Below are 23,107 nucleotides of genomic sequence, written 5' to 3'. Positions count from 1 at the left end.
ATCATTACCTTTTTGGTGTCAAGTGATCTATAACTTCATGAGATTTACTTGCTCTATGTTACAGAAAAGCCAGAGTTAGTATGGTGAATAGGGTTGATTTAAGTTCTATTCTGAAATGTTTAGATAACCTCTTCCTCTAGCAGCAATACAGTGCTCATTCCTACATTGTCTGAGCATTTCTTAGTGAGATGGTTGTAAAACAGCCTCCAAGTCAGGACAAGGTTTCTTGACCAAGCGGCACTGCAAGTTCATCCTGGGGTCTCCAAATCAAAGCTGCTTTATATATGACAAGCAGTATCCTTGCTTAAGTGGGCAGGTTTTTTTCAGTGAGGCACAAGGCAGATGAGAACGCAGCTTGGCTTTGTGCAGCTCTGCAGTGCTGACAGCACTAAAACCAGGGTTTTGTCAGCAGACAAAGCAGTCAGGACTCCAGAGACACAGAAGAGAGAGCAGATGTGTGGTGGGCTAACAAGGTGTTATTATAGAGACCGTTTTCTGCCCCTCTTCCTTGTTGAATGGTTTGCTACCTGGGAAGTCCCTTTACAAATTGAAATTATTCGTTCTATGCAGTATATTCACAGTGGCTGACATCAAATATGGTCACTCCATGCCTAATATTAGCACCAGACTGTAGTAAAACCAGGCTGTTAACTCCTGAAGAGACGCTGCCTGCAGCAGGGGAAGACAGTGCCGGTGAGAGCAAAGCAGATGAGCATCCAAAGGGGAATTCCAAGGTCAGCTTGAGAGCCCACTACTTGGACATTATAGGGGCACAACTGCTTCCCCAGTGATGCGCAAAAGCTAATCTCATTTGTGGTGACTTGTCCAAATGTGCTAATTAAGGATTTAAATCTCTGCCTCTTTGGATGAAGAGGTTGTCTGTGTTTATGCATTTATTGTTAAAGAGCTTAGAGGCAGGAGAAGTACTGCAGGTTGCCAGCTGACTATAGTGTAGGAGCTAGAACTCTTTTTTTTTTTCCTGTTCATAGCTGTGCTCAGGGTTCTTGTGACTGCCAGGAAATCAGTAGTTGTACATCGAGTAACTCCTCATCCCTGTACACAGCTCCAAAGAGACTGTATGCAGAAGAACACTGACGAGATTCAGTTTTCCTGGTCAGAGCTGCTGAGCACTGTTACACTCTGATGCTCAATTCCACCCCCTGCATGTTTCGGGGATGGAAAACCTAGCAAACTGCATTTGGATTTGCCTGGGTGTGGGAAAGAAATGTCTTGCAAAGTTATCAGCGCTCCAAAGCTTGTGAGTGAGATAACAGCTGCATTCCAAAGACTAGGGGACTCCACATTAATAAGCCCTTTTCTCCCAGCCGTTGCTTCACACGTGATTTCAGGGCAAGGTGCTAACTCATCACAGTGCTAACATCATTGTTATCCAGTGCAGTGTCTCATCTGAAAAGGAATTGTGTGTGTGCATGTGTATGTGCGTGTCTCCGGGGGACGGGAGGACGTGGAGGCCCCTAATTACCGAGCCCTGCTCTGCATGTTCTCTCACCTCTGTCCACCTTTGTGACTAGGCTGGAGGGATGGTGCAGAGCACAGGGGTGTGGGCTGAGCAAGCGCAGTGACATCTTGGCTCTCTGCAGAGAAGCAGAAGTTGCATTAGGCATAGTGAAGCAGTGCAAAGGTGACGTTTTCTGGCAGTGTCAGGGTTTGGACTAGCTCTCCCAACAGTCAAAATGATAAAATAAATGATAATGATGACTGATTCTATGTACTTTTTTAACAATAGCGAACCTGCTTTCATTAAGCACAAATGCTTGATCTTTCCCCTTTTGCTTTAAAGCACTAATGCGTGCACAGGTTCTACTTCTATTAATAACAAGAGGAATATTTTTTTTTTCCATCTCTGGTTTTCTGTGAATTGTGGGAAGGGCAGGAGAAAGGACCAGTCTAGACTACAGATCATGGTCTGTTCTCTTTGATACCTATCCAAACCATCAGTATCATTCTCCTGTGCTCATTTAGCTGCAGATACATTTTCAATCATAAGCAATGTATAATGGATAGAAGGACAAACTAGAAGGCAGGTCAGACATCTGGTTTTGACCCTACAAGGCATCGTGACTGGAATACTCTGTGCCTTGATTTCTCCAATGATGAAAAATGGGTGATGGTACTGCTGGGGGCCATGAAAGATGCTATAGAACTCTAAAATATTTTAACATAACAGAAGATGCCAGAGTAGATGTCAGCAAGGGTGTGGTTAATATCTACAGGGCAATTTCATGAGAATTTCTTAATTATTATCCTTTTCTGTGTATTGCTGTAGATTTGGTTACATTTCTTGTCCATCTTTTGATAGGACCACAAAAGTGAGTAGATCCATGTACTGTTAGGTGATTTCTGAATAATTGGTTCCTTCATCTTAATAAGGAAACTGGTTACCGACAGCTGTACAGTTCCATGTGTGGTGCTATATTGTGTGGTACACAGAACTGGGCTGGAAAAAAAAAATAGAAAAAAAGCCTGCACAGGGAGGGAGGCAAGATGAATTTTACTTTTTGTGTCTGTAAATGAGAATTGTGCAGCCCCTGCATGAGGTCTGGAGATGCTCTAAAAAGAAAATGTTCCATCTTTTCGTCACTGGTCATGTATATTGCAAGGTGTGCTACCCTTTTCTTCACGAATATGCGACTTCTTGACTTCAGTAAACAGTCCTGAATAAAAGGTCTGGCACAGAAGCTGGCAAGATGTCTGTCCTTTTCTGTGGTGTGGCCGCTTTAGAAAATATTCTCTAAGCTCTTCGACTGTTGAATCTTTCAGATAATCTGTTGTGACCCATGGCTTTTAGTGCAAATACAGGTGTGCTTCAGATCACGCCAGCCATGGTTAAGGTGATACACTGTGTGTGCTATGGTTAGAGAGCAGCTAGGCTTGTTCCACAGTTGGGAATTTGAACAAATGCCTGGGTGGAAAACACACTTTAATTAAACTTCAGATTTGGCAACGACTGTTGGCTCAACCCTGACTGCATTTGGAAAATTTCTGGTCCTCAGTTTTGCAAAACCTCATGTAAAGTTATGTTATTTAGAGCTTCCCTCAGTGTATTCCCATTATGATTGGTCTCCTCTGCTGTCTCTTTGCACCACAGACACTCCTCTCTCATCTTCTCCTGATTCATCACCCAAATGGGTGAATTCGTCTGGCTTCTTGTTGTCTGCTTACATTGATTGAAAGTTGGGCGAAAGCGTAGACTTCCAAACAAGGGCAGCTCTGCTGGTTATGTGCTCCTTTCGCAGCACAAACAAGCATTTAGGCTAATGGTGCAGATGTGGGTATGGCCTAGGGCTCCTGCTTTTGAACTGGGGATCTGGAAGCCTCATCTGTAAGTAAATTCACACAGCAAAACCTGCACTGCAGACAAGAAAAGATTTGCCTTGACATCATCTGCCCTGCTCTGAGATCCACAGTCAGTCAGGAGAGCAATGCAGAGCTCCCAGCCTCTCTAGCCCAGTAGAATTAAGGCTAAGCTTCATCATGAGCTAATGCAAGCTGTTCCCACCCCAAATAATTGGCTGCTGGATGGCTTTGTGTCTGTCTAAGCATTACTGCACGTGGGTGGATGTGTTATGTGTGTGTGAATGAGTCTGCTTTGGAAATTAATACATAACATTGGGGGTGCATCTAATAATACGATGCCTTGTGAGTGATGTGGATGTGAGAAGCATAAAACAGTGCTGCGTGTGTCAAGCATCTGTGCAAAGATCACTCTTCCGTGTACCACAGGATGGTTATTTCCACATCCAGACCACCACCACCTCTTTTTTGCTCTTCCTCCCACCCTGAAACACCTCAGATGTCTTTCCAGTCCTCTGTTTCCCATAGCTGAAATTTAAAAGCAGGGGAAAAAAAACAATGGGATTTCTCAAAAGCTCAGTACCCCATTCAGCACAACCCTCTTTGTAGGGCAGAACACACCATGGTGAATAGGAAATGACAGAGGTGTTGGCTTGTCTGTAGAGATGAAGGATGATGCCTATCCATGAGCATAGCTATTGGAGACACTGATGTATAGAAGTCATGCATGACTTGGGGAGCCGGGAGATGTAACCCCTCTGGGACTTGGCAGCTGTTCTAGGGTATTATTTTCACAAGTCTGAGCTGTTCTTAAACACTTCCTCTAGTGTAATCATCACACACACATTTTCTCAGTAATGGCAGGCCATCAGCAGTTCTTTCTAGTCTTCTGAGATAAGATGTACAGAGACAAGCTGTGAAAGAGCTGAACAAGATGCTTTGACGTTAGTCATTCACATTTCCTCCGTGTGGCCCATGAATAGGCTTTAGGCCTTGCTTTCTGAACACATGTTTGTGGCTGAGTTTTTTTCAGGGAAGGAGCACCTCTTTCAGGTAAGGTCTGGTAAGTGGAAACTTGTGCCTGCCCCAAACTTGGATACTAAGATCTGCAGTCCAGTTAGGGAAAAAGCTGTATGGTTGGCTGTACCTCCAGTTGTAATGGTTCAAAGTGGAGCATAGCTTTCCTACAGACTACCCTGAGCATTCAAAATCCATGGCTGTTGACAGAGCAGGCTACTAGCCTTTATAGGCAGCCAGATAACACTGCGAGTAATTTTAGTACAGTTTAAATGGTGTGCTTCAGCTTTATTCATACCCTGCCCTGAAGCAGTAGTTGCATGTTGTTGTGCTGTGTACTGCCTAACTGCTGCATTTCACCTCAGCAGTAGCCTTGCTGCAGAGCTGGGTAAAATTATTTCTTCACACACTGGGGCTCTTGTGGATGCAGAAGGGTAGATCATAGTTTCTTTGAAATTAGTTTGCATCAGTAGATGTATGGAACCATATTCCTTGGTGAGAATCCATTGCAGCTAGTGACACTGGGAATGTTTTAGTCCTTGGAGTTCCTTCTGGCCTGTGTCTCCTGTATACATACCTCTGAGGCACATATAGGCACTGTGTCTGGCACTGTCTGAGACCTGCTAGTATTGCACTAGAGTGAGAAATACCAGATTACATTCACATTCTGGTGTTTGTGGAATGGATCTTCAAAGCAGGATTTAGTGAGGCTAGCTCTGTGTTGCTTTGGTGGAAGTATTTTAGAGCACTGAATTTTCTGCTCTTTGCCCACAAAATAGCTATTTCTGATTCAATGATGGCTTTCATAAAGGAGATCCTTAATTTATTATCTGAATATCTAATGAGCTAAAATGTTTTTGGATATACTTGAGAGCAGAGATAATCTGCTGTCTGCTTTTCCTGGACTCCAGTGAAAGACCTTCCACTGTTCCCTACTGAAACCATAAAGTGCTGAGGATGTTGGTTCGAGTGACTTGCAGAGCTCTCTCCCAGGTACCCTCATCACTGAACCGTCTTTAGAATTCTCTTTCTCAGCCTTCCTGTGATCTGTTGAGCACCAGCCAGTTGAGCTGAGTCATATCACATATATTTCTGGTGGGATGAATTTGAAAGAACACAGAGGAAAACCCTAGCTTTTGCCTTACTATTAAGCTTACTTAAACAGAAGGACCAGATTAACTAAAGAGAAGAAAACCATAGAGAGGATGTAATCAAGCATTACTGAAGTGCACAAGTTGCCAGCTAATTTACATAAATGCTAGCACATCCCTGCTTCTGCTGAAATCAAAGGTTAAGTCAGTGCCTGCTACAGTGGCCTTGAAATTGGGTCCTGTATGTGTAGAAGTAAAAAACTACAAGTATATTTCATGTCTTAGAGAAGAGGGCCTTTGAGAGTGCATTCTTGTGTTGTTTCTTGGAAAAGCTGGAATTCATTGAGACGATGTTGCCATCCTAGCTCCCCAAAACAGGGCAAGGAACAAAATTGCCTCTAGGCACAACAAGCAAAGGATAAGGCATGTATTTTATTTTAAGATACATGCCTTTAAAAGTCTAGAATAGTCTTTTGTTGCTGTAACTTTTCAGTACCGAGAGCATGTTTAGGTTCTTTCAGGATTTCTTCTTCCAGACTCAGGACAAGAAGTACATCTTTCTAGACTGGTGAAGAGGGCTGTGGCATCCACAAAGTGCCGTTGCCCATCTTGCAGCTGCATGTGCTTCTCTGGGCAAGGGCTCTATTCAGGCATGAATAGACCCTGTCCTGGCCAAAAGAGGAAAAGAAAATAGAAACACCTCTGTGATCAATTCCTGCCTTGAAGTAAGGGGATTTAAAATTGAAAACAGGTAGATTTAAAATACTCACTTAAATCTCATTTGTCAGGGCAATCTGCACCTTAAACAGGCAGGAAAGTCCTTGAATATCACTGCCTTTGGATAGGTACCTGTCCTGCTATCCTTTTCGTAATTGTTTACTGTATCAACAAAACTAGTTGAACGTTTCAGTTATACCTGAAGTCTGTAGTAATTATATTGGTTGTATGTCCAAACATTTTTAAAGAGGTTGTTATTTCACATTCACTTTGTAGCATGTCTGAGCCCTGATGCTGAAGTGCAAAGGGTTCTTTTTAATTATTTATTGGATTTTCATGTCTATCATATCTGCACTGTCCCAGCTGTTTGTAGAAATAGCTTTGTAATATTTCTGTGAAGTAGCAGGGATATATATTCCCATTTTATGCCTGGAAACCTAATATACAGAGAAACGACATCATTTTATAGTGAGTTGCTCACAGAATCTGAACTAGAGTTGTGTAGACAGCACAAGTAGTTCCTCAGTGACAGGACTGTCCTGCCTTTTTCTGCAGTGCTCCGCTAGGTAGGATGGAAACTGGCAGGCTGGAGCCTCCTTGTTATGTATTGATGGAAAATGGGCTGCATCAATCTGAATATATTTCTGAAACAACTTCTTTCTGGCAGGTTGTTCATTCTAAGAATATATTTATTTCTAATTGCTGAGCGGAATGCTTAATGAATTCTTCCTTCCCAAGAACAATTAATCAAAGAAATGATTTAGGGCTGGCACTTGCTCCCCTAGGGCTCGGTGGCTGTGTTCCATTGACTTAAATAGAGCAGATCTAGCCTAACCCATACTGGAAAAGATTTCTCTAAGCATTTTTTAATGGTGCCCATCACTATTTGTCTGGATGTCTCTGGCAGAAAAATACTGTATATATTGGAGGAGCAGCACTAGATGTTACAGTAGAGTTACAGCAAGCTGCTGTGTTTTGCAACCAGTGTTTTCCTGGTTTGTATATTTTTTAAAGAGGAGTATTATGCAAACTTCCATTGATTGCAATGAGGATTCGGAATGGTGAGGAAAGAAAGGGCTGCAGTTACAACTTGCTCCGTAAGGTTTCTTGACTGGAACAAACTGCTGGAGATGACCGTGCGAATCACTGAGACCCTCCAGCATGGATTAGAGCTTTGATAAAGGAGAATCCCCTAAGAGTCCCCACCACACAACAAAGATGTGTCCTTCCTCAAAAGATCAAAAGTCAGAAATTTGCAGCGTGTCCTGGAAAGAGCAGGAGAGATCCATCAACATGCTGTATCTTGGCAAAAGCCAGATATGTGTCAAGTGAAAATGCCCAGATCCCATAGCGTATGCTTCCTTTACAGGAGTGTTAGGTAGCATGCTCTGTGCCACACAGGAAGATGAAAAGCCTAAAGAGCTCCTAGCAATCTGACATGAAGGGAGAGGCCTTACATGCCCCAAATCTGGCCATTGAATTTTTGATATTCTGTATAACTGGTCATTCAAAGATCATTTTTAGGTGAAGAGTGTGTCTGACTGTATCATTTCTAGGGAAGAATATATTTTAAATGTTCAATTTCTGAGTGTTCCATTCTCCCTTCTCAGAGCATTCACCAAGTCCTCCTCATTTTTTCCCCAGTTCTCCTGCTGCCCTTAAGCTTCTGCTGAGTTTCCTCATTTCAGCCAGTTCAGTACAGAAGTGTTTACAGGGACAACAAATAGTAGTTTCTCAGAAACTGAAAAGGGCTTTGGAGCCCGGCGGCTCCTTGCATAAGGACCTGCCTTTCTGTGGAGCTGAAGTGCTAAGTCTTGAGCTGGGTTGAGTGCCCTTAAGACACTGGAGTGGATGTCAGGATTCCTGGCCTCTTCTCCATTCTCCTGCATGTGAGTGAGGTGCTGCCTCTCCATGCCTCAGTTTCCCCAGCTGGCAGATGCTGATGGTGAGATTTGCCCACCTGGCATAAAGTGCTTTGAGGTCAAAAGGAAAAAAATCTCTTGTGAGCTACAGACTGCTTCAGTAGATGCAGTAATTAATTCAGCATCCGTTGTTTGGAGGGGATAGTGGATTCATGTGGATGCCTTAGATAAGCATAGCCTTAGTGCAGTATGTTTCTTCTGAGACTTAAAATAATCAGAGACAATTGGACTTTTTTTTTTTTTCTTAACTGCTGCATTTTTAGAAAGTGATTCATCTCTTGTCTGGGGTCTTGGACACCTGAATAGCCCCAAGATCCCAGCAGCATTATTCTTTTTGAGGATTCATTGTTCTCCAGTCCAGCCTGACTAACTCATTGCAAACAAGAGTCTGATGTTAGCAGCAGGAGAGTTGGGGAGGAAAAATATTTCCTACTTTTGAAACTGAAATACACATAGTCACTACCTTGTTATCATTTTAGATGTCTTATTCCCCTCCACCCCATCTTTTCTTCTTCATGGAAAGAGACTTATGGCTGGCACTTCATGCTGAAGCTTGTCTGAAACAATGATGCCAGTATTAACATTTCCCACCAGGGCTGAAAGTTATGATCTGAATCAGTGTTCTTCTGTTGATTCTCCTGGAGTAATACTGATTGGTAGTAGCTGAAGTTTGTAAATAGTGCAAAATATTTACTCCATCCCTCCCAGTCCATGGTTCACACGTTGCTCCTTTGGCATTTCCTCAGCCTCTAACACTTGAAGTCATACTTCTGTTCACAGAGTAGACAGAAAACTCGCACTAGAGTTGGCATTTTTAATCCAGAAGCAATACCTGTTAAAGAAGGCATTTGACTTGGGGAGTGTAAGTTGGGAGTGAACTCTCTCTTCCAAGTCTTCTTACCCCTGTGCTGCGTAACCACTAGGTCTGTGGTGAAGTGAATGTCAGGAATGAAAGCTGCATGCAAGGAACATGTTCTGTCACTCCAGCTTTCTCTTTCCTCAGTGAGCATGTGTTTTAGGAAGTTTTGAGCTTTTAGAGTAACACAACTTTGAATATGGTAATTGCAGCAGACCACTGAAAAGCCCCAAATTACTTTATCTCTTTCTGGCAGCTTTTTGGATTCCTATCTCGCCATTAAGCACGAAAGGAGTTAAACTTTCTTCCCTGCCCCATCTGGCATATCCAAGGCTCACGCAGAGGGACAGGAATAAACATGCATGGGTGCTGAAGTCTGGCAGATGCTGTTGCTTATCTCAGACATAAATTCTGGTAACTCTAAAAGTTGAAGAGGGAATATGAGCGAGCACGTGTGTCTTATACTGAAAGCAGAGATATATCTCATTGAGTAAATTGCTTCATATAGCTGAACGACAGCTGGATCAGGCTCAGGTTTGATCCGTCCTCAGGCACGGGAAGCTTTCCCTCTGTTTTTTGGTCTTTCGTTGCCTACTCAGCTAAAAGACATACACAGCTGTTTCTAAGGCTGCTTAAGCCCACTGGTGACCTGCTGCAGAGATGGCGGTCCTGGTGGTGCATGGTTCGAGGGTTATGGTGGGTACCCCAAGCCTGAGTCTCTAGGAGCCTCTATGAGAGCCTTTGTTGTAATAAGAGACCTTCTGTTTCACCTCGCTTTCCATTTGAGGAGACTGGAGTTGTGATTCCTAATCAACACCAAGCTGTAGCATAGCAATACCTAGGAGGAACATTTTTAGAATCTTCAATGGCTAAAAATCTTTTTCTCAGCCTGGCGGATGACTTAGCTATCTGGTGCATGCGTTTGTCACCTCTTTGTGTCCTACTGCAGAGCACGAAGGCATAAATTGGTCAATCCAAAGCAAAACAACAGCTAGCAGAAAGCAGAGCAATGTCCCCTCCATTGTCCTCCACTTTCTAAACTGTGATTCTTATCTAGTTATGTGACACATGCCATCTCTCTGCCCTATTTTAGTGTTTAATTTTAGTAAATTTGGGTTCCTTGTGGTGAGGCTGACATCCTCATCTCATATAAACTCATACTATGTCAAGAGAGCCATGTCAATACAAAATAGTTAAGAATCCAGCCTGTCATCCTTGTAACTTACTGAGAAGTTGGTGGAAGATACCTGTTCTGTCCGTTGGTGTCATGTCCTCTGCCACTCTTGCAGTAGCATTTACTCTGAACTAATACACATACATACATATATATCTGTATCATCTATATAGATGTAAAATCTATACCTGCAGCACTGAATCCTGTAAGTGTGAGCTGTTGTTAATACTCTAGCAAGTAAGGGTGAAAGATTAGATTCAGAGAAGCTTTGAAATCTTACCTGTATGTCTCTGAGAAACTGGAGTCTAGGCACTCTGAAATAAGATACAGTCCCTTTCCTTCATATACTTGGGTACAAATCAAACCCTTAGCCCAATATTGCTGCTTTTTGAGATCATTCAGAACTCCCTAGTGCAGATCCACCTTTCTAACAGACTGCCCAAACATTTGAATTTGAGTCATGCTAGATGTTGGATATGGGCCAGGGCCTGAACTTCATAATGTCACAACTTATGCATGTCTTTAGGCTTTAGTCCTTCACATTCCACAACATATTCATGATGACTGGGAAGCTGCAGCCCTTATCGATCTATCCATTCTCTACAACAACAACATATGGCATGTTTCCATGGCAATAGGTCCCCCTAAAGGGGCTTCCTTCCTTCCTTCACTTTATTGGTCCTTTTCATTATTAAATCATCAGAGATAAATGCACACAGAGAAGGGTCAATGCCTGGATCAATGGACAGCAAACAAAGAGGAACTTTTCCATATTCATACAAGTGAGAGATTTCAGAAGATCAAACAATGCAGAATTGCCAGGCCCTTAGCCTGTCAGTCTCATACATAATGTATTCTGGAAGCTCTATAAAATCGATACACATCTAACACCTTGAAAATCTTTGGGATTCAGCATGGGGGGTGCAGAGGAGAGGGGAATCAAGACGTATTTATGAATGCAGTAGGGTAGGATATGAAAAGAGGGTTAAGCTCTCTGGCCTGGACTTTCTGCCATGAGTGCACTTTTGGTTAAATGCTACAAATAGAAAACTGTACTTAGTTCTGTAACTCTGGGTGAAGTTTGATGAGACAGCCATGGAGTGCAACACATCTTCTGCAGTGATGTGGCTGTGCAGGAGGTAATCCCAGATTACCAGCAGCTGGTGTGCAGTCTGTCTAAACCTTCCCTCAGCAGGGAGCCTGAAATGATCTAACGTACCACCAGGAGAGTGAGGAGTCTGTCCAGACGGCTCAGAGCTTGGTTTGCCAGTGGTTGTGCTGACTTGGTTTCCTTCTAGAGGAAACTTGTACTTGTGAATGTGCCACTGAATCTGTACCATATTATCTTCCCAATGGTGTCTCCAGCCACTGCTGCAATTAATTTCCACTGCAGAACAATTTGTATCTTTGATCACCTCAGTGGCGCTATGAGAACAACAATAAATTGTCTAGGTTCAATGTGTAAATGTTCTTCCTTTGGGCCTTCAAAAAGAGAGGGAATAAGCTTTCCTACAGGTAGTACCCACAAAAATTTCACTACTTCTGCAGCTTGTTAAAGGGGAATTATCCACAAGACAGTAATAGCTGTGTCCAGGTAAGTGAGAAAGTATTACTAATGCTGTTTTTAGTCATAAATGGGATGTGTGCTTTATTGTCCTCCATACTCCAAATTCCGAGCTGGAACAAACAAAATATCTTGTGGCTATCTCTGTTTCTGTGTGTGCATTCCCCAAAGGGGGAAATAAAATCTTGTTTATTTTTACCTTTCTGGGAAGACTGCATTCTAAGTATAGATTTAAGATACAGTTTCATTTGTTAGGATGATATCTGCAAGCAGGAAAGCAGCGGGAGTTGAGGAGAGTGATCAATTGACTACCCTGTGCAGAATCCACCATGACTTTTGTTATTCTTGTGACACGTTTATGTTTCAGCGTTATTGGAAATGAAGTGCAGGAGCATATTGTTTCTGTGTGCTACAGTATATCTGCGGATTGAGGACTAGATCTACATGTTCCAATACGTACGTATTTATCAAATGGCAGATTGCGCATAAAACTCTTGAAAATACTTATACAAGTTCTGTTAAGCACACTGCAGGGTTAGGTGGGAGACATTGACTTTGCAGATTAGATGTCCAGAACTCTTACTATCCCAGGAGACATGCAAGCCAGGCAGCAGCACTGTAGCCTCCATGAACTTCTCTGTCCTGACACACCTCAGACTGTAATGAAACAACACCCTGCAAGCACTGCTCAGTCTCCATGAAACTGAGTTTAGTCATACCACTTGCTGTGTAGTTCCTGTACACCGTATGGCATTTGGAGGAACTTGAGTGAAAGATAGCACTATCTAGTAGTTAGAGTGCTGTTGTTCTAGCCAAGACACTTAAATTCTATCATCAGTTTCCCTGTCTGAGTGAAAGTTAAATACACTTATGAGAAGGGGTGTCAGCAGCTCTTTGGGATAAGGTTCCATTTTTTTTTTTACATGCTTGAACAACACTTTTTTAAACATGATTTTGGTTCATGACTGGTGCACTTCAGTGTGAAGATAATATACAGTTCTTGGGTTTTCTGAGACAAGGAAACACAATGAAGTTGTTCCAACAGCGTTGCAAAATGTCAGGATTGTCTGTCTTGGCTGATTTAAACTGACTAGATGGAGGCCATAGGAATGTCTCTGTCTTGATAAATCTGACTAGAAGGAGGCCATAGGACTGTCTCTATCTTGATAAATTTAGTTTTTGTGAAGGACAGTCACCACAAGTTTCTTGGTGGCTCTTCTAGTACCTCCTCTAGGCAATGCTGAGTGTCCCAGCTATCCAGAAGAGCCCAGGCAGGGAGATTTCTCTGGAGGTCCTGGCATGCGGCATGTTACCACTCCCTGAAGAGGCCAGAGCCCACATGAGGCACAGGCTTTGCCATTTCTCCTTAGCTAATGCTTGATGAAAAAGGTAACTCCTTTGGTAAGGAGCTCATGTTGTGTTTTGCAGTTTTTGACAAGAGCTGATGAGAAGTGCGAGGTCCAAGGTTTTTATAGTCACAGCAATAAAAGCCAGGGCTTGTCTGAGGGAGCTGCCCAGTGCGGTGCTGTCTGTGGTCTGCTCTGACCGCGCTGGCAGCAGAGATTGCGCCAACAGCTACCAAACTCCATGTTTATTCAGAGCGTTGAGCTGTTTCGTAGTTCAGGCAAACACGTTCCTTGGTAGATTACCTTTGACATAAGGTCTGCTTTACTAGTCCTCAGTTCTTTTGAATTCACTTGTGAAAATCTCCATCATGCAAATCTTAATCTCTTTAAGAAGCCTGGCAGTAGAGTGCGTGTATTGTAGGTGCTATCAAAGAACTAATAATTTAAACTTACTCATATTGATATAATGTGTTGTGTTTTGTAAGTTAAAGAAAAGGCATAATTCACAATGTACTGTGTTACAATTGGTTAAATGCATCAGTGCCTCAAACGTCTTGTTTGCAAATTGTCAAGTATTGTAGCTGGAATAAAAATATCACTAATGTGTATATTTATATTTTTACAGTGGAAAGAAAGCAAATTTCCCCTTTGCTGCTACTGTTCAAATTGCAGTCTATAACATGACTGGAAACTAGGCCACCATATTTTCTGGATAGTAGTTCTACCTCTGAATAAGTTAGTTACATCCTTGGTATCTCAAAGTCTATTTATTTATAATATAGGATGATAATACCTTTCTTAATTATGTGTGTTGAGATTTAATTAATGTATGGACATTATGTTGAAAAATGCAAGATGTTGATTTTTGTTTAATTATGTAGTGTTAGATTTAAAAATGGATGATGGAGAAGCAATAAAAAGCTAGCATGCTACCTTTCTTGGACTGCAAATGCCATTTTAAAGTATTACATAAGCAATAGCTTTCTTAATTTTCCGCTCACCAAAATCCATGTAATTCTATTTTAAGGTAATAATATAAGCCTATGTGTTAGACTCGAAACATGGTATGGAATTCTGCACTATTCAGAGGAGATTAGGTGAGCAATTATGTAGATTGGAGATAATCTAAGTGAAAGGCTAAATGAAGACCTTGGAAAATATCTTGCCTCAAGTAAAACTGACAGTTGAAGTCAATGAAAATTTTGTCAAAGACAACACATGAGTTTTAAGAAACCTAGATGCAAAGTGCCCCAAGGCATACACCTCGTTTGTAGCGGATGCTACGAACACCTGTATGTGAGGTATTCCTAATCACACACCTGCTTATGTGAGTACTTAAAATTCATCACTGGCTAATAGTCCTTTTGCTCCTGATAGGAAAGTTAATCACATGCAGAATTGTATCCCATCTTAGTAAGTCACTGATACCACTTACTCTGTGATACCCAGCTGAGGCATTATGATGGCTACAACATCTAAGTTCAAAAGAAACATGAATAGTTCAGACTATCAGCTGTACAGGGCTCCCCGTCCTGCCTCCTGACTGTCACCGTGAGGAGATAGTTGGAACATCTTCCTTAGACCCATAGGTGCAGGTAATTTGGATGTAACCCTTAACCATTGTATCAGCCCTGGGTGTATCTCCACTGTTTATTTTCCATGTATTTGCAGAGCAACAGCTGGCAGTGAAGCTGAATTTGGTGCAGCCCATGTTCTGTAACAGACGAGTACATCCACAGCTGAATGAGGAGCAGCCAGTGCAGCAGGGAGCCAGGGAATTCAAGACGAGGCTGGGACACAGCAGAGCTCTTTTCCTTGTGCTGTCATAATACATGGCTAATTATCAGCTCTCAGGGGTTTTATTCAGGATGACAGAGGATACATATTATTTGCATAGACTGGTCAGAAGGAATTAAAACTGTTTGTCTTATTCTTTATGTAGGTCTGTAAGTAATTTGACTCTTTTTTTGGTGGATATTCATTTCAAAGAGGTTTTCAAGTGCACAGGTATTTGAATAACTCACTATAAATAAATAAATTCTTCTAGCAAGTGAATTCTTGGACTCGGTAGCTGGTTAAGTGTCTTTCAGTGTGTTTAGGAGGAGTGAATCACCATGTTCCTCCTATTATCTCTGTGAATAATGCAAAGTTTGTAACTCTCCAGTAGAAATACGCCTACTTATATCTGGGAGAAGTAATGCTTCCAAAGACAAGGAAGGATCTCTTTCTGCTTCTTTATCTTTCTCTCTCCTCTGTGTTCAGATACTTATGTGAATGACTGCTTTCTGGAGTAAACTTTCCTCCCACCATTGCTGCTCCAGCCACACTGACATCCACTAATGCTCTTTACAAAAAAAATGATTTCTATTTCTAGGCTGACTAGCAGTCCTGGGAATTAAAGCACAACCTCTTTCCGGTCAGGATAGCTGCTGGTGAGCACAGCAGTATCTTAATTCAACATGCAATCCAGAGGGAGGGGAAGGGAGCTGCCACTCTGGAGAAAAGGGCAGATTTTCATCAGCTCTTTAAAGGAATAATGTAGCAATTCCTCCCCATGCAAAGCAGAGGATGGAGATGTCATTTGTGACTCAGTAGGTGGCACTCTGTTTCTTGAGTCAGCACCCAGCCACTACTCCTGCTTGGGCTTGGTAGAGCAATTGGATTTGTCTTGGGTTTTAGCAAGGTATGTTCATTAAAGATCTGTTTTTGTAAGGTTAGGAAGGTTAGCCACGGTGTCTGAGCTAAATTCTGTTGCTGGTGAGAATATCCTGGCTCTCCAGTATTTTCAGTTAGCTGCATTTTTATTTTTGCTTCTTTTCTGTGCACTTTCAGGCAGTGCCTCAATTCAACCCAGAGTTGGCTGCCTTTCAGCAGAAACTCAAAACATCCAAAAAGCTTTGTTAATTTAGAGGTGAGGTTGCTCAAGTCTATTTTCTTTTGACAGTGCAAACACTACAGAGCAAGAACAGAAGTAAAGGCCACAAATGTGCCCCGCTCAGGGGCAGGCTTTGAATGCCGTACTGACACAGTGATGCTGACCGGGCTAACCTCTGCCATTCCCAACTTTCTTTCCAATTGGTCACTATCCTTCCTGAGCTCATGCACTGTAATTGGTTACACTGCACCATGGAATAGTTTTGAAAAATCAAGGTTTATTTAATTAAAAAAATGACATCTGAAAGCAATATTACTAGCTTGCTGTTATATTATCTACTAGACAGAAGAGAGAGATCATCTAACCTTCTGGTGAAAAACCGCAGACTAATACCTATGAAGTGTACATGCCGTCAAATCAACTCAGTGACACCAACTATCCTTAAAGAGCGTATATTCTTAAAGTGTATTTGCCACACTAATTCTCAGATGCATTCTGTTACAACTAAATAATATATTAGGAATTAAAAGATTGGAGGTAGCAGTGCATGTTAAAATGTGATTTTCGGATCTAAGCATGCATAGAGTAGAATGTAGCATAAAAACCTGGTATGTTTGAACAAGACACCTGATTTATATAGTGCTGGCTGTTCCCTGTGCTGTGAGCTGTTCAGTTGCACTGAGTCAACTATAATAAAACAATACATTCATATTTATTAATTTTTTATGTAAGCTTTTGAAAACAGGAAGAGAAGGGAGAAGAAAACAGGATATCAGAGGAAGATGTCTATGATCTCTGTTAAACTCTTTTTCAGGCAATGTGAATAGCTTCAGATCTGGTTAAACTCAAGAATCAAATTCAGGTCCTAGCCCTTATTTAGCCTCAGACTTCCGTGGACAAATCCCATTCTCTTAATTTTGCCATGCGGCTTCTCTATCTGCAAGACAGGGATAATAACTCTATCTGCCTCTCATGGGTGCAGCGGAGCCAATTTCATCACTGTCAGCTCTGTGGAATCCCTGGGTGAAAGGAACAACAGAAATATAGAAAACATGGGTTATTAATAGCTGGTGCTTGCCCTTACATACATCACATGCACTGTTAGTCATTCTGGCCAATAATTTACAGGGAGTGGAAAGATGTTCCTAAGTGTAAATACAAAATGACACATGGATTATATTAGACCTCTGAGGTGTTGGAGTCCCTGAGAGTCTATTCAGTCTAAATCCAATGATGCCACTCTGAGCAGATCATACTTCGTATGTGGGTAAAATTAAGATGTGCAGGAGCTGTGGAATCTTAATAGTTAAATTTTAACCTCTAGGCGGTTTACATTGTAAAGGCAGGTGAATCTTCTGTGCTGGAATTGGAGTGCAGACCGAATTCTTGGTGGTTTTCAGCTTTTTCTGCATCCTTCATAGAGTCCAAAGGTTTTCTCCTCCCTGACACATTGGATACCCTTTTATTAGCAGGGGTGCACTGGATACAAAAGTTTACCTTCTGTATTTTGTAAGTGGTGGCTTTAAAGGTCAAAACTGAAGGGAGCCTGTGACAATAATCTTGATTCCCTAGTACACCCTTGAGGAGAATTGTGGTTTGAGAAACACATGGCAATGAATTTTAGCACTTCATCTTTGCTTGTCCACATTGCAAACCATGATTCTCTGTGGACAGTTCAGCAGTAATAGCAGACTGCAACTAAGAGCATGTGTGAAGTGAGTTTGAAGATCTGAAAACTGGAATATCAAGAAGTGCTGTAAATCAGGATGCAGGATAGTTGACCATGGTATGACCAGGCTTGATGATAAGAGACTGGGGTAGCAGGAAGTCGTACAGTCAGGCAGAAAGCATTTTACTGGGGTTGTGTGTGTGGAAAACATCTTACCTAAACTGTGAGCCCTCCTAGCCACTGTTGTCATTGTCTCCTGTTTCCTCTAAGTATTGAGATCACCAGGCAACATAAAAATAAGAGGCACAAAAATCCAAAGATCTCTGAAGAAAGCCACTTACCGTTACATCTCTGCATGTCTGGCCATGTCTGTCTCATGCCATTAATTTGAAACTTGGGAAAAATAATTTTCTTTGTACATCTCTCCTTCTGTATCCCCTGTGGCAAATTAAAGATGGCTGGGAGATTATTTATTTTCACTAATAATATACACACTGCTTCCAGACTTCCTGCTATTGTGTGATTATCTAGATTAATTGACTAGGAAAGCTGCAGCATCATCTCAGGCCCTTAATAAGGAAGACCGCAACATGGATTTATACAGTATTAATGCTTATTACTGTGTGACACGGCCTTGCGTGCGGACAAATCTCATTGCTGAGTGTCTACGAGCACCAACTGTACCATTATACTAAGGGGAGGATTGCATGCTACCTTGCCTGCAGGAGCATGGCACCTTGAGAGTGAGAAAGAGATAGTTGATGACATTTTTAGAAATCTCGTTAGTGGATAACTTTGCTCCTGCTGAAGTCAGTTCCCATCAGCCTCTGCTGAATGTTCCTGAGAATTGCTGGTGTGCTGCTGGTGTGTGACCCTGTCTGTACGTGTGTAATAGCTGGAATCTTAAATATGCTTTTAGGTGCTTTAAAGTCTTACGTTCTTAACAGGGAGAGAGAACCTATACAGAGAAGGCTTTTAAGGCATATTCTGCCCTTTTTGTTTTCCTGCGGAGTTTAACAAATTGGTGTAGTTGCTTCACTGTAGTGATACTGTTCTGCAGCAGCTCAGTCTGGTCCAAGACCCAGGCTTAATCTGAACAACTCTTACCAAAGCTAGATTTTGAGGATCTTTAAGGCAAATCTATTTCTTCTAAAACATTTCAGTGATTTTGACTGATCTGTCAGATACATAGAGAAGTAGCACATCCATGTCCTCCTTCAGCAAACCCAACAGTTTCCTTTGTTACATCATTGTAAATCCAGAGTCACCCTCTTGACTTCTCTGCTATTGAAATGTTTGGTTTAAAGGAAGGCTCAGTTCTCTCTCTTGTGTTAACTTGCTGTCACCTTTTTTATGGTTTAGGAAGTTAGACTCATTTGGTACTTAAGAGATTAATAATAACATAAACACTGTGCTAATTTGTGTGACTGACTGGAAGAGCCACTGCAGCTTTCTGAATGTTGCATCTTCAGGTTTAAGCAACCAAACTTGATAATCCGTTTGCTCTGTGTACTTTGCTCTTTTGCTGTGACAAGTGCATCTTAATACAAGTTATTTATGATACCTCACAATATTATAGTAGCCCCTCTGTAGTATACAATGTAGAGCTGATGAAAACTTGGCTATGTGAAACCACAATACACGTGAAACATTTGGAGGGGACTGGAGCACCACTGTGTTGGGCAGTGAGGCTCCTTTGTGAGACTCCTCAACAAAGTATGAGACCCAGAAAAGTTTGTAGTTTGGGTGGGTTGTGGCAACATAGTGTGATTGTGTATCTTTTACACTAATACCTAGGGAAAATATTTTAAAAATCCTAAACAAATAAATTAGGAGTATTCAGGCTGTGTGTGCCTTCAAAACCAAAAATGAATGTTGTTGTAAGGCCCACTGCATAATACTGACATGCCACTGAAGTGAAGATAAGCTTCTTGGAGACTGTGCTTCATGGAACAGTAGCCAGATGTTGTCATTGCTTACTTTAGAAATGAAATAGATATTTCCAGGCACGTGACTCCAAGCTTTATTGATTACTTCTGTACAACACAAAAGTCTATAGAGTGTGGACTAAAATCCTAAAGTCTAGACTCAGCATAAGCTTGGCTCAGCAAGAAGTCTAAACTGAACACTGTAGATCACAGCACGGTCTCCAGTTCCATCCTGATCCCAGTGTTATTACTGCTAACTACTTCTAAAGAAGGACCAGACAGTAGGAGCAACCCTGATGATTTTAATCCCAAATGGCTTCATTGGTGTACGAACCTTGAGGCCTTTCAAATACTTGTTCTCTCTTTACATAACAGTCATTGTAGTAACTGCAAGTATGTCGATCTCTTCTTGAGTGGCTCTGAAGTCCCAGTTGAAGTTTTCAAGTGGACACGTCCAGCCATGTACTCAATTCCTTTCTGAACCCTCTAAGCCAGAAGATGAGTGTTCCTATGATATTAAGTACTTAATTAGCAGCTTGTGCACTGTGAGTACATCAGGCAGACTAGCAGTGCATAGGGAATGAATAACAGTAGAGATGTTTAAAGCACATTAGTTGTGTTGACTTCCCTGATCTCCCACTCTGTAGCTGATCTCACGTGTCTCTGTCTTGCTATCCAGGTTTTATTGGGATTTGACCATGCTGCTCCTGATGGTAGGGAACTTGATCATCATCCCTGTGGGCATCACTTTCTTCAAGGATGAGAACACTACCCCATGGATTGTCTTCAATGTGGTTTCAGACACGTTCTTCCTCATCGACCTTGTCCTCAACTTCCGAACAGGCATTGTGGTGGAGGACAACACAGAGATCATCCTAGACCCACAGAGGATCAAGATGAAGTACCTGAAGAGCTGGTTTGTGGTGGATTTTATCTCCTCCATCCCCGTGGACTATATCTTCCTGATTGTTGAAACTCGCATTGATTCTGAGGTGTACAAGACAGCCCGGGCACTGCGCATTGTGCGCTTCACTAAGATCCTCAGCCTCCTGCGGCTGTTGCGACTCTCCCGGCTCATCCGCTATATTCATCAGTGGGAGGAGGTGAGCAGAGCCTGTGATGCACTTGCATCCTGAATCTTTTTTCCACTTACACTGGTATTACACAAAAGTGCTTTCTTTGAATGCCCATTCTCCTGCTTTATGCCAATGTGAATGCTAAAGAATTGTGTCTTGAGTCTAATGCTTTGCTTTTAGTGGGTTCCCAAGAGGGCCTTCAGCATATTGTTACTTAGTCACTTGAGACTGTACTATCTGCTTCACGATCATAATGTATATAATGATTCTATGATAATCTGTGGAGCTGATGCATGTGCTCTGAGGAGAGTGAATATGGGTGGACCCCCCCCCCCCACAGGAAGTGTGTGGTTACAGAGCTGCCTGTGAGTGGAGCAGTTGGCCAGATAGCGCGGTCTTGCCCTCTCAGAGCCCCAAAGGTCCAGGAACAGCTCAGAGGAAAGGTCTAGCGACAGCTGTTATGCAGAACCTCTGGCATTTGTTTACCCAAGCATCTTCTTCTTTTACATGCTTATCTCTTGAATAAATGGCTTGGTGATATATTTATAACCTTCTTGCTTTCTAAATTCTCTGGCACTTTATTAAGGGGAAGAGGAAAGAAGAGCCATCTGCAGACAAGTAGGGTCTGTTTAAAGACATAAAGGTCTGGTGAAAAGCAAGAGCCCCACTACCCCCAGACCCTGTCCTGTTCCCAGGGGAGTTCCAATACATGGGGTGAGTTGTCAGGCCTAGTGTGAGGGAAGCCACAACCTTACAATTAACTTGAAAATTAGTTATTTTTTCCTGCCTTTGTGCTCTCCAGAGCACAGAGGAAACTCCCTGCAGATATCTCCACGTGTCAGGAGCATATTTTCAGGACAAGGAAAGCTGGTCAAGGCAATTTCATCTTCCTCCCCATACTTTCTCCTCTGCTTTGGAGCAGAGCCTAATGCAGAGCATGATCTAATGCAGAGTGTGCTCCTGGGAATGTGAAGGGAAAGTAGCCATGCAAGTCATGGCTAGATTGCACTGAGCTGTCAGAACACTAATTCATGATAGAGCTGAACCGTTTCCTCCTCCCAGCATCACAGATTCAGAGGGAGAGCACTGGTGCATACTTTACAAATTTCAGGCTTCCTCTTTGTGGTGTTATAATTTGTGAATGCTTCGCTTACTGCAGAGCGTAATGTCTTGTTGAAGTTTGGGATGTCAGCGTGCAAGGTGCTGTACAGATGTATAGGGAGAGACGGCTAAAGCCCTAAAGAATTCACTACTAGGTTAATTTGCTTCCTAACACAGGCAGGAAGTGCATAGAGTGATGGAGATAAATAAAGCAGAAGTGTCTTTCCTGGTGTGACTCAGTAAGTCAGAGACTCAGCAGAGCAATTAAATATCTCCAGGTTTGTTGACTTGTCCCTTGGTTGCATTGCTTCCCTGTCTTCTAATCTGAGAATGCTCATGAAAGGCGAGTTGATGGGTTGGGCTGTTGTTAAAGTAGCTCCTTCATACAGACGTACGAGTAGCTGCAGCAGTGCAGAGCTCCGTGCTTGCTTGTCTCTGCTCCCTGACTTCCTTTCCATGAGGTGGTTGAAGAGGATTTAAATATATTTGCTGTTGATTGTACTGAATTTGTTTTAAAAAATAATGAAATGAAAGCAAATCAGCACCCTTTCCGTGTCTTGCTTCTCATGCAGTTTCCCTGAGCAGCCATTTCTAGATACAATCTCGTAATACAAATCAGTGGGGGATTTTGCCCTTTTGCTGGCTGTCGTGGATACTGGGGACAGCATAGCCAGGTGCTCTCTGGAGCCCCACCCTGAAGAGCAGACTCCCTGGAGTGATGCAATGCTGCAAGTGTAAGGGACAGATGGTGTTGTATTGCAGTTTGAGACTGCAATGCAGACTCTGTTATGCATTGCAGAGCCCAGCAGAGCAAACATGATAGTCTTTTTTTTCAAACAGGGCTTGACCCAAGCAGCAATTTCCCGGAGAGCGTATGATACTAGGAGGTTTTGCACCTTCTCAAATGGGGGAGGGAAGCAGAGAGAAGAGGTGATCCCTTGTCATTGGTGCAGTGCATGCTACAAAGCAACAAGGAGATGGAGAAAAGGAATGCTTCTTCATCTATGCGTGGGAGTAAATGGTTGTGCTCCATGGAACCACACTGACAGTTCTTTCTTCCTCTTACTCTGAAGTGCCTACAGCTGGCACATCTCTGAAAGTTCACATTAATCTTTTCTCACTGCACAGATCAGCAGTGGTAACCTGGAAGTGTTAATTCCTGTAGGACGGAGCAGTGTTGGACTAGATTTGCTCTGGGTGTACGCAAGGGGCAGGTTGCTGTGCAGAGTTAAAGAAAGAGGAGGACTGTTGGGAGAGGGGGTTGCTGAAGAATTCTGTTCTCCTTTGCTTCCCTACACTGTCCCATTCTGTGTCTCGTCTGCTAGGTGGTATCGTCTCGTAGGCTCTTTGCATATGACCAGATAAGCTAAAAAAGGCTTGTGAGTAGGGCACACTGGTCCGTGGAAGAAGAATGTGTGGGAACTACAGGAATGTGTGGAGGACAGTAGAGGTGAAT

At 42.4% G+C, this 23,107-nt stretch overlaps 1 protein-coding gene across 1 annotated transcript in view; it reads left to right on the top strand.

The window, feature by feature from the left end:
• Positions 1 to 23,107, top strand: part of HCN4 (hyperpolarization activated cyclic nucleotide gated potassium channel 4) — a 102,355-nt gene that overhangs the window by 9,060 nt on the left and 70,188 nt on the right. Inside the window, exon 2 of the mRNA XM_086757268.1 lies at positions 20,154 to 20,577. Coding sequence (XP_086613394.1) covers positions 20,154 to 20,577 — 424 coding nt within the window. The remainder of the gene's footprint in view (positions 1 to 20,153; positions 20,578 to 23,107) is intronic.

The sequence above is a fragment of the Chlamydotis macqueenii genome, chromosome 12 (genome assembly GCF_036417535.1).
Source record: "Chlamydotis macqueenii isolate bChlMac1 chromosome 12, bChlMac1.mat, whole genome shotgun sequence".
NCBI lineage: Eukaryota > Metazoa > Chordata > Aves > Otidiformes > Otididae > Chlamydotis > Chlamydotis macqueenii.
The sequence above is the reverse complement of the archived record's forward strand: the minus strand, read 5'-3'. Positions and strand labels throughout refer to the sequence as shown.